This window comes from Hetaerina americana, unplaced genomic scaffold, assembly GCF_022747635.1.
Source record: "Hetaerina americana unplaced genomic scaffold, ioHetAmer1.1.p SCAF_4, whole genome shotgun sequence".
NCBI lineage: Eukaryota > Metazoa > Arthropoda > Insecta > Odonata > Calopterygidae > Hetaerina > Hetaerina americana.
In genome coordinates this window covers 60806770-60824449 of record NW_027286985.1, presented here as the reverse complement: position 1 = coordinate 60824449, position 17680 = coordinate 60806770, and the positions used below count along the sequence as shown (strand labels likewise).

The following is a 17680-nucleotide window of genomic DNA, read 5'->3' as shown; positions in this document are numbered from 1 at the left end:
ACAGAAAACTAATGATACCACAAGGTTAATTTTAGGAAGGGAGAATAATTACAAACAATAGATCATACTCTAGTATAAAAAGAGTCTAATGAAACATTTTAAAATATGAACTTACTTTTATAATAATTCTTACCAAATTCTCAGCATATTTTTTTACATACTGCTGCTGCCTACTGCAGTTAGTTAATTTTTGATTCTTGGAGGTGTGCATGCACCAATTTAAATGGCAACCCTCCAAAAAGTTAAAATGTGAAAGAACAAAATTGACCATGAACAACCACCTTCTTTTTAAAATAAAACAATGAGTCTTCAAACACATAGTAATTTTCCATAGTTTTACATGAATGAATAGAACTGGTTTCATTTTAAGAAGCCATCTTCTCATTATTTAATCAGGCATTTTTTTATTAGAGTATACTTTATTTAGATGAAACCAGTGGCATTATTAGATATATATTGTGCAAAAGTATCATGCCTGCCACGTCATTGAACATGCTACACTTCCACAAAGATGTCCCTGTAACCACTAAATATAAATATATCCTGGCCATTAAATGAGATGCTGACATTCTTTCTCCTCACCAGTGATAAGGGCAGTTTAATACAAAATTTTCTGTTTTCAAATCAAGTGACCTAAACTGGTACAAATAAACAATTTCATACACGAATAAATTGCAAAAGTACTCACATCCTGATCTGTAAGGATCCCCAGTCATTCCTTTGCTGCAGATGCACTTATAGCTTCCTTTTTCATTGATGCAATGGGCTCCATAGGCACAGGGACTACTCAAACACTCATCAATGTCAACACAGCCTTGAAGTGGATTTCCTTGGTGGCCATTTTCACACATACACCTTGGTGGATCACTTGGTGTGCATTTGGCATTGATGCCACAAGGAAACCTTTCACAAGGACCTGAAAGGAATTGATATGATATTTTTGAGTCCAATAACACTCAGCAGTTTGAAGCATTACTTGTTTCCATGAGAAAGTCTATATCAACAGGCTTAGCAACTGGATAGAAGAATCATTTGGATTCCACCTATCTTTTCAAAATGAGGTTCCCACAAATTTGAACCAGGAGAGAAAGGTTGAACCACATTAAAATGATATTCTAATAAGCATGTCATGAATTACCACAGAATTTTCCAATTAAAAGTTTATGGCAAACAAGTTTCATTAATATTGAAACTTAGCATCAGGAAATTGCCTCATATATTATGCCTCATGGCCTCATTTATTAATAATATTATGAAATTGTCATGAGGGACATGATTTAAAAATAACTCAACCATTCATTTTAATAAGTATTTTAAACATAGTTATAGAAAAGTCCCCAAGACAAATCAATTGTGATGACGCTAATCCTTTATAATCCATCTTCACCTGGGTAATCCAATTTCCAGAGTATTGATGCCACTCAATTAAAAGGGAGTTTTGTGTCCATCAAAAAAGCCATCAGTGTAATTCAATACAATTTTATGTTATTACACAATTTAATGTCCATAAAATCAGCCCCCATATATTTGTTTAAGAAAGAAATATTTACTTTTGCATTTGTTGCCATCCAGAGAATCAGTAAAGAATGGTGGAGGGCATACACATTCTCCAGGCTGCACACACTTCTCGTTGGACTGACAGTCTCCATCATGAATGCAACGGATTTGATCTGGTGAGCACACGCCATGATATGGGTCACCACTGAAACCAACAGGGCACGCACACTCATGTGTGCCTGGTCGATTGATGCATTCTGCTCCAAAACCACAAACTTGCCGTCCATCGGTACATTCATTCACATCTGAAAATAGTATGGTGTTAAAAATTAGAATATCATTTGATGGAAATAGTAATCAGTTGACAGAGCACTGAGGAGCTATTAGGAATCATTAGGGAGACATGCAATTTACAAGCCCTCCAGTTTGAGTAAATTTCAAAATGGAAATACTCTTTTTAATTAGAGTTTAAAGTATTCATAACTGGTTAAAAAAAAACTTTTTTGAAATGACCTATAATACATATCACCTTTAGAGAATAAGATGCCAGTTAGGGGTGGACTGACCTCGAGTTTCGTGGTCGGCCATCATTAAACAGGCCAAAAAACCTCACATATCCTCATATCAGTAAATTGATACATAGGTCATTCTTAAATAATTTTCCCGACCAATTTGGAAGCCAGTGCACCCCTAGTGCTAGTTCATAATATATTAAAATATTATAAAAAAGATTGACCATGGTTTAAAAAAATTAAGCAGATGATATATAAAGATATATAAGCAGATATATAAAAATATTGACATGTATGCAAATAAGGAGAGTCATATTCTTTCTTGAGCAAGCATTAATTAACATAGAAAAGTGAACAGCAAGTATATCTCTCCATATAAAGATTTGATGTTATGAATGGGGAATAAGACTAAAAAACTATGGAGAATATCTCAAATATGTACCTTCACATGATCCATCTTGTTTGATCCTATAACCTTTAGGGCATGCACAATAGCTCACACCACCGGCAATTGTTATACACTCAGCTCCCGTTGGGCATTTCTCTCCCTTTGAGCAGCCAGCAAGAGCACAGTTACCTTGTACAATTTGGTAGGGTGGTTGGCACTGACATTCCAAAGAACTGCATTCTGTTAAAAATAAGAGAGCAAAAATTAACTTGAATGGTCATACATTCCATTCAGATAATATAAGATGTGCACAAAATGTTATGTATTATTATTATTTCAAGTGAATAAATTAACATTATTTAATGAAGAATGTTATTATTTAGATTGCCTATGAAAATCAAGAATTGAGTACTTACAAGTAAACTGTATTAAATGAATATATTAGAATGAAAGATTATTTTACTTTGCTGCACAAAATGTGAAGTCACACAAATAACGCTAGAAGTATATTTCCTATATGACACTAAAATTACTCAAGGCGTTCAATCTGGAAGACAATAGGTAGGTGACCAATACAAATAAATGGAGGAATGAGTTTATCTGAAGAGTATGATGTGGGATAGTGGTAAGTGATGAGGAATATGTATGCTACCCAGCATTGGAGATGGGCCACCATGCTTTAATTTGCACAAATTACAAATTTGATTGAATGAAAATAACGGGACTGTTATAAATATTGACAAACACACAATATTAACCCTTGACAAAATAACAAAAGTGATGAAGTCCTTCAAAAAAACTAAATAAAAATATATTTATATTGGTGCTATTTCCAAATGCATGTAAAATTTTCCTTATACATTAGGAAATCATTACAGGAAATATAACATAAAAATATAAACATATGAAGAGTACTATTGAATGTTTTAACTTACGTTCACATAATGAGTAAGGATTTCCATTGAACCCAGGAGGGCATTGACACTCGTAGCTTCCTGGTAGGTTTTTGCAGACAGCTCCCAAACCACAGGCAGGTTTCTCCCTTAGTTCTGAACATTCATCAATATCACGGCAGCGAGCAGTGCCATCAGAACTAGGTGTATCCCTTGTGTATCCACGCTGGCATATGCAAACACCGACCCCTACAAAATCATCTCTCACACATTGCTCTCCAATAGGGCAAGGAGCATTGGGTCCGCATCCAAGTGACGTTGTTGTAATCTCTGAGCATCCACCACGGTATGGGTCACCCTTAAAACCACTTGGGCACTGACAAGAAAAGTGTCCAGGTAAGTTGATACATATTGCACCCTTTGGGCATGGATCAGTCAGGCACTCATCAATGTCCACGCAACCACCTTCCAAACTAGAACCAGTGTAGCCTGGTGGGCAGAGACATTTGGCCTCGTCTTTCACTAATGTGCACACAGCATTTGGACTGCAGGAGATTGTTTCACAGGGATCTGAATCAAGTGGAATGGGGCAAAAATTAGTAATCAATTCAGATTAAAATACTATGGAAAAAATGCAAGTTAATTTGCATTTTAAATGTGGAGAGGCTAACAGACAGTATTTAGAATACTAGGTAACACTCATGCATGAATGCTCTGTAAGAATGACATTTTTATGTGATGGAAACATTATGACAGACATTATGCAATGATAAAAAAATAGGCATTTATTTGAGCATTCACTTTATTTGTACATATTAGGATGAATCAATAAGTTAACAGACAAGTTTAGCAGTGCCACTCCTTAGTTCTAAACAATCAAATCTTTGTTCGAAATGAGCATGAGCATGCATGACCAAAGCCATGTGACTAGAAGATGTAATAGATATATTGGGTATCATCTCTTTCAAGAACAATAAATGTTCCCTACTTAAATTTAGCATATAGATACAGCTTTACTTAATTGCTACTTACGTCTGCAATCATTCCCAACATTAGGCTCTGGACAAAGGCACCGGCCATGTGTATCACAAATGGCATTTCCAGGGCAGTCTGCCTCTGTTCTGCAAGTTACTACTCCTACACACCTAGTGTGAGGATCAGGGTCAGGTATTGTACCCTCTGGGCATTCACAGATATGTGTTCCAGGAACATTATGGCAGATAGCATTAATTCCGCAAGCATTTGGAAGGGTGCATTCATCCACATCTGAAATTGATTCAAATTATATAAAAGTTTAGCCTTCACTAATGTGAATTGAAAAAATTAAGTTTCATATAATAGTAGATATCCATTAAATGGTAGAAGAAATAAAAAAATTCTTTATTGGGATAGTTAACTTGTATATGCCAATATGAAACAATAGTGAGGGAGGTGGTTTTCTTGGTTATTCAATAACAAATAAAAGTTTGCAAAACATCTGTAGGTACCTCCTGAAAATTACACTCTCAAAACTTAAGAATCAAATGAAAGCTGTCCAAACAGCAATCTATGGGAACACAATTAGTATGGTTGAACCATTTCAATCTGAACATGGTGGGAAAGAATATGAGAACACAATTCCTATATGCAATATTGCTTCTAAAATGTTTCAGTGCTCTTACCAAAACATTGCTTATTTGCATTTCCAGAGAAGCCCACAGCACATTGGCAAGTAAAAGATCCAGGTGTGTTGGTACAGGCAGCATTGGCACCACAGCGACCTGATGGTCCGTTAATCTTGTCACACTCATCAATATCTAGAAAAAAATAGAATTATTAAATAGGCTCTAAAAATACTATATAAAAATAAATTCAACTCAAATATAATTGATAAATGAGTTATAATAAAATTGGTTAAGTATTGGCACACACCTTAACTCTATACAAACATTTATCAAGACAATTCATCATTCCTAGTTTATATTCATGCACTTTTATTCTATAAAATTGCTTTACCTATGCATCCAGCAGCAATATTTGCTGGGTTGAAGGTCCAGCCTTCATCACAAATGCAATACGCTTCTCCTCCATCTGGCTTGCAGTATGCATGAGGGCCGCATTTGATGTCTTCACAAGGAGCTAATCAAAGCCAGTAATTTGTATTAGAATCATCATAACTGCATTCATACCCTTCATCCCATTCAATTTGGGGCAGGATATGTCAAAAATATATCAAATCAAGCTATTTCATGAGAATTATCATAATAATTAGACATTTATATCATGTCCACCAAAATTCAATGTCAGGATCTTTTATTTTATGGATATTATACATTTCCTTATTAAATTTGAGGTAATTACAGAAAGTAAGCAATACATTAAGGGATAGGAAAACTGTGAAAATTCAAACCTTTGCAGGGTGCTCTAGGTGGTGCACCAATAAAATCCTGCTCACACTCGCATCTAAAGCCTCCAATTGTATTTGTACAGGTAGAATGAGGACCACATGGCTGTGAAACGCATTCATCTATATCAACACAATCGGCTCCTTTGGCAAGAAATCCTTTTCTGCAGAAACATTGGCCATCAAGGCACTCAGCATTGTTAACACAGTCAAAATTACTCTTGCAGAGAATATTGACATCAACCTGGAAATCAAATATTCCACATATTACTGTCTAAACTTTAAATTTAGTTCAATATTTTTCCTCAAGAATGGCAACACAATATAATCCTTGGGAGGGGGGGCGTTAACTATGCTGGCTAATGGAGAATTAGAATAGATTTATGATGGTAGTTATTTTCAAGAACATAGAAAATTGTCATTGTTTTATGTGTAAGGCCGCAATTTAATCTCATAATAATTTGAGCTCATTTACCAGACCAAACACCAATTTTAATTGCACATTTTTTGTATTATTTACCTGTTCACAAGCAACAGTCGGATCTGGCTTTGCAGCATAGCCTTGGGGACACAAACAGTTGTAACCTGGTGCAGCATTCTCACAAATAGCAAATCTTCCACAGGGCTTATCCAAAGCAACACATTCATTGATGTCTACAAATGAGTAAGAAATTCAATGGTGAGAGCCAACAGGCCAAATAAACATATCCATATCACAAAAAGAAGACAACTAGCCGAGTCCACTAAAATATGAGGTATTAGTTCTAAAATTTTACCTGCATGTCTTCCCTTTAGGTTGCAATACAAACAGATAATAGAAAAATACAAGCATTAAATCTCCAGAAAATAATTACTCTAAAAAATCCAAAACATATAATTGCTAACTAAAATTCATTCTGAATTTTTATTGGTATATTTTTGTAATCAGAACAGTTCAATAAAAGATGGCTTATTCTTCAGAGCCATTAAAAAATGTTCAGAAAGATACAAGTGATGTCCACTCATAAAAATGAAGGAAATGAAAATCACTCACCAACACAACCTTTATATGGGTCTCCGGTATAATCTTCTGAGCAAGAACAAGTGAAGCTACCTATTGTATCAGTACATACAGCATTCTCACCACATGGATTGTCTAAGCATTCATTTATGTCTGGAAGCAAAAATATTCACAGATCGTTATATTCTAAAAACCATAACTGATAAGATAATTTGATTAAAAGACAACAAAGATTCATTTAATAAACCACATGACTCAACTGTCATAAGTCGCATTGAAATCTAAAAGGCACTTCATGATCCTTGAATATTCAAGCTAAGCTTTCAGTAGCACCAATTAGTGTGCAGAGTATGGATAAAATAGATCATTTAATTGTGTTCAGAGAAATACATTTATGAGTGAATTTTACATGAAAATATCAAATTCTCACTAAGATTACCTTTTTATGACATGTTAATTAAAGTTATTTTAAAAAGGGTTACATTGAATAACTGATTTTCTGTTGACAGCTTATTCAGAGCTACAAGTGACAAGATATAGAGAATTAAATTCAAAGCAAACTGAATTCTGCTCATCTCTTAATGTCAAGAAACAGCATAACTGAACCATACATTTCTGGTACTTATATTCATTAGATGCAAAATTTTACAGTGCAATTTAGACATACAAGAAACATGCTTGACAAAAACAAAAATCAACCAAAAATACATATAAAACTCAAGAAGCATTACAAATGGAGGAAAATATTATTTATATACTTTCAGAATTCAGAGGGAAATATAGCATCACCTTTCCCAGAACAAGAACCTTGGTCATAACAAAAAAATTGAGTCTGTTGTAAATGAAGAAACCAATAACTCCTTCTGTTGTCTCTAAATAAATATTTAGAAAATCAAAGCAGCAATGATAATCTCCACCAAAATAGTGAAAAATTAAGCTACATATGTGATCATTTTTCAATTAGCAACCATAGGATAGAGAAAGAAGCATAAAAGATACACATAAAATAGCATGGGTACACACAGAAACGAGTAAAAATAAAACATGCAAGCATACACAATTGGCAACTGAAAAGTGCATTAAGTAAAATATGTAGGTATAATGAATATTCAAGCATTTCCAGAGACCTGACTTGAAGTTAATGTGCTTTCTTGCAATTATAGTCCTGTGCGTTTCAAATTCTGCAGGCATAAAAAAATCACAGCTGATTCTCTGAGAATATCAAGACTCCAATATTATTTTATATAAGAAATGTGCATTTGGTATAACCAAAGAGTTAAGAATTCCATAATAGTTAAAAACTGTAAGGATCTTAGGGCTGGTATTTCAAGTGAAATTACCACCTCACAATACAAAATAACTCTATGTTGCTGTTTTACTTTATTTTAGCCATCAAAATAGTAAATAAAGTCCCAATAACTCCTCATTGAATAGTCATAATTCCGTTCAGAATAGCAGCCTTAAGATAAGAAGTTAATTCTAGGATCAAGTTCACAGAGGGTATTTTGTTCAAATACCATGAAGAGAGGACAATTTTATACAAAGAGTCATAATCAAATTGCAGGTTTCTATTAGATTAGTATATTGGCAGTTTGATTCGTTCATTTTAAGCAAGGAGAAATGTCCACTATGTAGTAAACACACTGCATTCAGTGAATATGAAATAATTCAATTTATAGGGGTCTTAAATAGTGTAAAGATTATGCATTACTATGGATTTTAGTGGCCACATAAAATGAAAATTGTCACAGAAACAGAGTGGTAACCTACTGAACTGATATTGAATCCAAGAGAAAATGCTCATCTTTGGCAGGCAGCAGAATATATTTCCCTGACTTCTGACTGATCAACATCTGTGAAAAATACCCTTAAACTACTACAAAAACCAGTAGCATATATCATTGAAAAAAAAACTTATGTGCTCATTACCAAACAAGAACTGATTTCAGGCACGTGCATATTTGACATTCATAAAGTGTGTACAATGGAAACCCATTTTTCTGGTTCTTTGTGAGGTTTCCCAGAATATTCTGAGCATTCATCCTTTACCATTCGCATGAATGTACTTTCATATTTTATTACACAGTTTAAATTATTTTGAATTTTTTCATGCATTAAATTGTACTATGGAGGGCAATAATATTTTCTCATTTTAAATATTAACACCCTACACAGTTATAAAACAAATACGCACATATATTATGATGGATTTCAAAATTGCTCAAATTTTTGGCAATCATCACTGGTCACAGATAAATGGGTTTCTACTGTATGTCAAGCAGGCTTGAGGCAAACATATGTTTGCAGGCCATGCTAATCATGAACAGGGACTAACTGTCACAGAAGAATTGGCTTAATCCCTTGAATCCAGGGGGGCAGAGGCAATCGAACGATCCAGCAGAATTGATGCACATGAAGTTGGTACGGCAGGAAGTGGGGTGAGCACATTCATTCAAGTCTGTGCACATCTGATGGGGGTCACCTGTGTGCCCTTGAGGGCACTCACATCGATAGCTTCCAGGAGTATTAACACAGTTGGCACCTTTGCCACAGGAAGATGAGCCACTGAGACTGCTCTCTGCACATTCATCAACATCTGGCCAAATTATTTTTATTTTAGAGGAACATATCAGTAATAGACAGCCATACAGAGTGAGTGGGTTGCAAGACTCAAGTTTTGACTTAAAGTTAATCCTTGGCCGAGGACATCCGAGAAAAGTGTTGCATTAACAACAGGTACACTGGCTATGAAGAGCATATTAACTATTTTGCATGTACTTAAGATGAACACAATTTTAATCAAAAACACAATGCTATCACAGTACTAAAGATCACACTTGAATCATGCAAACATAAAACATCACCACATAAATGATGGCACCAAAAACAAGTTTGTGACTTCCAACTAATTATTCCTGCACAAAAAATACTCAACAAGACAATGCTACAACACAACATAGTAACAATGACATCAACAAAATGAAAAACAGTACTTGGACAGGTTAGTGAAAACAATAAACAAGAAGTAAGTTTTGGTACTATATGCAATCTAGAAAAACATGTGGAAAAGAGGTAACAAAAATCACACACAACACAATTTGCAGAAAGTAACTACTCAACAAAGACATGGTTAAATTTATAGACAAACGAGCCAGTAGGTAAGTATGTGGATAAAAATTATAGGCGATGAGAAGAATAAAATAAATTTTTACCTGCACAACCACTAAAGGGGTCACCCTGATATCCTGGAACACAAGAACAACGAAAACCTCCTTCCACATTGCTACATAAAGCATTCCTTCCACATGGCGCACGAGCAAGGCACTCATCAGCATCCCTACATCCCTGTCTGCTATATGGATCACCTTCAAAGCCTTCTGGACAAGAACACTTGTGACCGCCAGGCTCATTGGTACAGAGGGCATTGGGCCCACAGGCATTGCGCTCCTTGCATTCATTTTTGTCAGCACACTGAAATTCATTTTCAAAACGATTAACTTTCACTTCAGTGAGGCCATAAGCTAGTACTTGACCTAATTATGGCATAAGCCTGAGATTTTGTTTCTTGTGAAATTTTTGGAACTGCAGCAAAGAGGTCTCAGAAGTAAGAAGCACTTGAGAGGTTTGTCTGCACACCTCTCAACTGCTTGTCTATGTGAATGCAGCAAGAGGTAACTGAGCACAAGAGACAGCCACAAAAAAGTAATTAATAACCAATTTAAAAAATAGCTAATTGGGCGAAATAAATAAATAAATATTTAAATTAAATTTTAATACAAATAGTGGTACAGGGAAGAGCTCAATACTGAATGTAAACATACATGTAAGTTATTTCATTCAGCCCTACCCAGACCTTAAAATTTAAATGATTCTTCCTAAAATTTTCCAAGTAGCAATTTAGAGGATATCAAGAGTTCAGATTTCAGAGGCTTTATTAAAAAAGTAAAATTTAAAGAAAGAGCACAGCAATTACTGTGAAGTAAAATATGAGGAAATTAATTTTGGTACCCAATTGTAACCTGGCATTATCCCAAAGCAATATTTCTTGAGCATAAATCATAACTGCAATATTCTAGATGCCGTTTTCTAAATCTACATGCCAATTACAAACTACTCTGAATCAGTTTTAAATAGAATTCTAGCCAACAGTATTTTGGACACACCAGTTTTCAAACTGTACCAGCATATGTGGATCAATGCCATGGAGACAGCTGAATAAAAGTACCAATGAGTAATACTTACTCCATCATAGGGATTTCCAGCGAATCCTTCCAAACAGGCACAAGTGTAATTGCCTGGCAAGTTTATACACTGAGCATTTCGACCACAGGCATTTGGATCCTTGCATTCATCCACATCTGTAAAATGTAATAAAATTCATATTAATTATGAGACACCATACATTTCCACACTATGAACATGCTTGAGAAAGAAAATGTAGAAAAAATTAATTAATCAAGTATGTAATAAAAACACAATGCTACAATTGCTTGTCCTTTAAAAATTCATTCCATGAATAATAACACTTCATTAGAAGGTTCTTGAGTTTCAATTCGAGAGGAAATCTCTATGATTGACGTTTGTCTTGGGTTGATTTTACTTTTAATACGATTCCATACTCAAATCTTATTTTTTTAATGACTTGTGATATGAATGATGTTTGCAGAGGCAAATGGATATGCACGGCCAATGATAATACTATCCAAAATAGTACCAAATATTTCTTGCTTCACAATTTTATATCAGACTGTATTACCTACCATAAGCTATCCATGATATAAAAATTATGATTAAAAAATACGAGGTAAATATGTGTTACATAACTTTAATAATGAATTTTAAAAGTGAACCGACAAATATGTAAATTAAACTATTCAGTGAACATAAATAATCCGCGGCTGCTGTTTTTCAATTGCTGGGAACTATCATTTCAACCAATGTCATTGATTGAAAGAATTTTTTCTTTTGTCAACCTTCCATCAACTTGAATCGTCATGCAGAAGGCATTAACTTTCACTCTTCCATAGTTTTTCAGGGGAATCAGAATGGCATCGGTCGTAACCGATGCTAGTCTGGCGCTTTTACGGAAGAGCTTCCGATGCCATTTTCGGATGCCGTTTGAAGAATAGCATCAACCGACTAGGAGTTTGGGAATAAGCCCCCTGATGTATGCACATAACGATAATAGAGTGTGATGCATAACTTGCTGGGAATAAGGGTTAAATAAATGAGCCCAAAATGGGGGATATGCCCTTGTACAATGCATCTTGAATGTGGATTGCAATAAATCGTTCAGAAACCAAACGAATCAGGAGTGTTTTATCATCAAATCATCCATCTCCCAGATTCGATCATCCCTTCCGAGTATATTTGTAACATACATATAACTTACCAAAACATTCTTCTTCGCCATCTCCTTGAAATCCTGGTAGACACTTGCATACGAAATGAGCTGGAAGGTTACAGCATTCTGCATTTTTCACGCACCGACTGGCCAAAATTGGGTCTTGACATTCATCGATGTCTGTTAAGTAAAAGACACAGAAATTAATTACTCATTCGTGAAGATCCATTTATGTGAATACTGATAGCTAGCTAAATTATTTCATTTGATGGCATGCCTGTGTAATGTTCAGGCTGATAAGTACCTTGGTGCTAATTGAAACTATTACTCATAGGTTTTCTTCGAGGAACTAAGAGACGCAAAACACAATCAGGGTTATGTCATATAATGAGAAATTTTTGGTATTGAACCCACTGAAAATCATTTTAAAGACTGAATTAACTTTTTTAACCCCACATAAGCGTAGACAATATCAAAAAATAATACAAGTGGCCGTAGGTATTCAAAGCATGGTGGACGGTGTGGCTGAGCAGAAAATGGAGCAACTATGAAATAAAATGTTTATGCATTTAAAAACTACCAAATTTAACATGCTTAGTGAATTTTTGAAACAACATCTTTTCTAACAAAAGAAAATAAAGAAAAAATGCTCAATATTCGCTTAGTACTACACCGAAGAAAAAAAGACGCAAACTAACCTCAGTGAAAGTAAAACATATTGTATGATGCAGTTGAGCAGCACAAATCGGTACTGTAGGTCCAGCCTACGAAATTGTGTATAACTTTACGGCAGTAGAGTCACTCAGTAGCCTAATTTTTTCCGTACAACATCCTTGAACCATCCACGAAACGAGTTACAATGACGGACTATGAAAATGCAAAGAAAATCACAAAATGATGAATTATATTCTTCCTTCATTTCTCTAGCTTCACCTTCGAGGTACTCAGTCTGTCTTGTATTTTCATGGCTCATTCGTAAATTTGAATGCTTCTGCTAAACTGCAATCGGAAAAAGTATGGTGGATATGCCAGCGTCAAAAAACATTTACTATATGCGCATATCGTCCGGGCGGCGGACATATGTACAGGCGTAGAACTGAATGTGTAGCCATGTACGTGACTTCTATTCACAGGCTGAACGGGATGCCGTCTTGACGTTGTCAGGAGCTTAGCCAAAACAGGAGATGTGTTTCGTTCAATCCTACTCGTTGAAGTTTGAGGTGTTTCAAGCGTGGGATGTTTCTCAATAACTTGCCGACTCCAATCAATGCTGACGGCAGCATGCACGAAAGTAAGGCAAATCGTGCCCTAAATATTTGAGTTATATATATATATATATATATATATATTATATACACACACATACATATACATGTAGATATACATGTATATGTATGTGTATTTATATATATATATATGTATATATATATATATATATATATATATATATATATATATATATATATATATATATATATATACACATATTTATGCATGAAAGGGGTCATCAAGTTATCAATGAGTTAGAGCGTAATAGTGTTCAACTGCTCTCCGACTAATCTGGCTCATAAGCGGACTGAGTTTTACAAAAACAGAGGACTTTGAGTAAAGGCTAGCAAAAAATGGAAGTCAATGCCAAATTTAAGCGCCACAAGCATAACAGTACGTTGAGGAAAAGTACTCGTAGCTAAAGCGACCTAAAGATGCAATCATTTCCCCATTATTGCTAATTGCGATATTCACTAAATTTAAGGCATTTAAAGGCAAGCACATTCATTATCGAGGCCTGCAGCACCTTATAAAACGGCGGGAGCCTTCATTTTAATTGGAGTTCAGAGGAAGAAATAGAGAGCGACTACCTATTATAGATAGTAGACACTTTGGTGACGCACGGGGTCAGAATGTAAGCGCTGAATAGTGAACTGCATTCGTGATGTACCTTTAAATAAAAAAAAATGAGAAAGCGACGCGGGGTCGAGGGCTGTAAATGAAAAGGGAGTTCCCAATGCCTCTGTGAGGAGATTTCAACGCTTGCATCTCATTTCGGTCGGTCCAGAAAACATTGGCGAAAGACAGTCCCGAGCTGGCTATCTCCCTAAAAGGAAAACACAAGGCACGTATTCTCCGTCGCCCCTTTTCTTAGGGGGAGAGAAGCCCGCGGAACTCCGCAGAAATTCCCAGCATCCCCTCCTCCAGTCTCCTCTCCCCCGGGGCGTGAAGTGGAAGGAGTGCGGAGGAGGGCGAGTGGGGGGGGGAGTAAAATCCGTCGTCCCCTCCCAGGCGATGATGAGATGGAGGGACCATCGCCCTGCCAATGGCCTCTACATGAGAGAACCCGTTCCCACGGCAACTCGCCGCCCCCGCCCGTCCCTCTTCCTCCCAATCACTGCCACCATTACCCTCCCCCTTCTCTATTCCCGCCAACTCCTCGCACCATTCACATCTCCCGCTCGCGATGCCACCGAGAATAATTCCTGACGTAACATCTCGCAGTCATGGCATCCGTTGCTCTTAGTAAGATGCTGCCGCGTCCCTTTAGTTTACATTTTAGCCCAAGGAAAAAGTCGGGTAACTCGTTTCTCGAGACCCTCACCAAAGTTTGACTTCCGTGCTCGAACATCTCCCGAAGAGGAAGTGCACCTTCAGCTTTGAGTGGAATACGTGGAAATATCGGAGCAAGATGCGTTCACAGAAATGAATGCGTACTTACGTACTCGCAAACTGCTGCTAATATAATAAGCAACTATAAAAAGCAACACGAGTTTTCGAAGTCGTTTAATAAAAAACACTTATCTGCAACTACACAGCATTTCATTTTGTGGGCTTTATTACAGTGGCGTCGCAATACCAGTGATTACACTAAGAAATACCCATTATATGTAATTACATATCTCGATAGAAAAAAATCAAAAAGACAACACATCGCGGAGTGACGAGTAGTACTTGAACTTAAATTTCACTACAATTCACGTTATTACCAAAGATATTTTAGCTACATATAGGTACTTTCCGGCCTTATATTAATTCTAACCCTGGAGCCATCGAAAAATACGATCATGAAATACTGAAGACCTTAGAATATCTTAGAAGGATAAGATACTACTTCAAGATACAGTGCCCCGATTTCCTTAAATTTCTTCGAGTAGAAGAAATTTAAGGAAATCGGGGCTCTGTACAACCAAATATGAATCGGAGACCTCAAATCAGACCTTATAATACTCTCACCTTTTCCTAGTAACAACGTAAAACTTACGAGTAAGCGTTAGCTTTCCGAATTGGAAATTGGACGAAGCTGTGTCCCCGTACGGTCAGGAAGAATCAGTTAGAAAATATAATTTATGAAAATACATTAGCCATTAAGGTGGAAGCATGACGGTCTGCCATCAAAGGCAAATCCCCTGCGCAAATATTTACCAATGTTGACTGATCTTTATTTATTGATTGAGACAGCCTCTCAAAAATGGCCAATCTTAAATTAAACTTTAAAGTTTGACTCACTTTAATAAAATACGACAACATTTAGTTAATTCAAGTATCAATCCGATTTAGGCTGGAGAAGAGAATGCCCATCAAATATTTATCGCACGCATCTTCGAATATACTGATACATATTTCATCAAAATCGCTCTCGTGGTTCTTCACATCGAAAAAATGGTCACACAAGTGTACGACCCCCAAAGAACAGTGTAAAGAATGCCTTGACGGAAAACGAACGCCACTTCTCCTTGCTCTGACATAGGTTAAACAAGACTTACTGACTGTCACCTCCGTGGCTCAGATGAATGGAACGAGGAATTAAAAATTTACCCCATTAAGATTCACACGAAAAACATGTAAAACCGGGCCTACCTCTCTCCCTCAGGGCGATTCCAAGTCCCAATGACGAGACTTTAGATATGGCAGTAAATTATGAGAACCATGCCTGGGCGAGGAAATTTCTCTGAGGACCCTTTCGCGAATCAAAAATCATGGACAGTGAAACTCAATCAATCCCTTGAAGCATTGAATCGTGAATCGCCCGAAAAACACGTAACATAAGAAGAATATCATCACTTAAGATTTATAAACGAATATTACTTAAAAAAGAGTTGAGTCTTTCACGCAGACTTGATTACCTATCCTAAGAACCAACTCCATGAGACCATCTGTATGCAGTTTTCTCTCTCTCAGACGTGTTTGTATTCTAATGTATTTCATTAGAACCTTATTTCGCTTTAGGCATGATAGTAATTGAATGGGCGTAATAGTAAAATGAACTTATTTCTCTGAATTTTTTTTAATAAACAAGCAAAGAAAATATTGCATTCACAAGACACCCATGCATGGTATAACATTACAATTAAAATTGTAAGATATTTTTCAGAGAGTTTAAAATTTCAAAATAGTTGCATTTATGATCGAGCATTAGAGGTTTCTACCAAAATTCATATTTTAAGAACTATTACAGAAACATGCCAAATAAACAAACAAAAACCGGGTCCATCACCCAAACTCGGAAGACTACTGCTGATATTAAAGAAAGGACCTGGGCCCAAGACTACTGAGGAAAAAAATTACTTATGGTTAAGATGAACTTCCACAGGAGGAAATTAAACGGAAGACAGAAAAAATATTATTCCTAGTTTAAGTTATGTCAAATCTCAATAAACTATTTATAACACCAATGCTCCGAACACACGAATTGATTTCCAATCATACACCTATAGTCAGCAAAAGTTAGACGTTAACAATTTAACTATCATAATAAGATAAACAATTCACCTTGTCCTATGAATTAGGAAAATTTTCCACGCGTTAATTAAAAACCATTTTCTTTTCAATCGAGAAAGATATCCTACACCCCTCATAATGGGAGATTCTCCGGTACCAATGGCCAAACACCAAGGAGAGTCCAGTTCTTAACGACGCTCGTGTGGCATTTGTCCTTATTGCTCCAGCTGAAGAGGGACTAAGAGGCTAATTTCTATGCGGGATAAAAACCGGGGGATTTCAGGATTTGGATCATTACATCTCGTATTCAACAGCACTAATGAAGAGAAACCTCCGAGATGGTGGGTCGATGATCGTCCCCGGGAACCGGACTGCAAGCGAGTCACCCACCACCAGACGAGAGGACGTTGAAGCGAGCGAATGGGTCGCTGACCCCAGTCGCCACGTGAAAAAATAAGGGGGAGCCGAGACGGGATCGCGGCTGAGTCGGGAGACACCGGCCCCGGGGCAGAAGTCCAAAGGAAGGGTGTCGGGGTTCGGAGAGAGAAGCCGGAAATAATTCTGCCGGGAATCGGCCGGGGTCAAGTGCATTCTTGTATACCAATAAAATCCCAGGAAGGAAGCTGCCACCCTCAGTTCACGTTCTCATCTGGTGGGTCCATTCCTCGCATCCCACCGACATGTATTCCTCTTTGTAACTCACTGTCAAATATTTTGAAACTGATCACACATTTCGAATCACCCCCACCATCCTCCGCCTACCCACACCCCGGACCTGGCATTGCCCTCACGAACACTAATGTGCTGTTTTCGATTGGCTTGTGTAACTGTAGCTTTATCCATAAACAGAGTCTGTTCAAATGGTGGGAATCGAAAACTTTCACTCATTCTCCATCCACCACCTGTTAGCACTCCGAGTGGTTGCGCTTGGTTTTTATGTGCTTCAGCGCCAC

The 17680-nt window shown here is 36.6% G+C and overlaps 1 protein-coding gene across 1 annotated transcript in view; it reads right to left on the bottom strand.

Annotated features, from left to right (window-relative positions):
* Nucleotides 1-17680, bottom strand: part of dpy (fibrillin-like protein dumpy) — a 463637-nt gene that overhangs the window by 183786 nt on the left and 262171 nt on the right. Inside the window, 14 exon segments of the mRNA XM_071590673.1 lie at nt 689-916; nt 1551-1802; nt 2452-2637; nt 3333-3860; nt 4323-4556; nt 4952-5086; nt 5286-5408; nt 5680-5917; nt 6194-6327; nt 6707-6826; nt 9009-9269; nt 9886-10144; nt 10916-11031; nt 12066-12197. Of these exon segments, the coding sequence (XP_071446774.1) occupies nt 689-916; nt 1551-1802; nt 2452-2637; nt 3333-3860; nt 4323-4556; nt 4952-5086; nt 5286-5408; nt 5680-5917; nt 6194-6327; nt 6707-6826; nt 9009-9269; nt 9886-10144; nt 10916-11031; nt 12066-12197 (2946 nt within the window).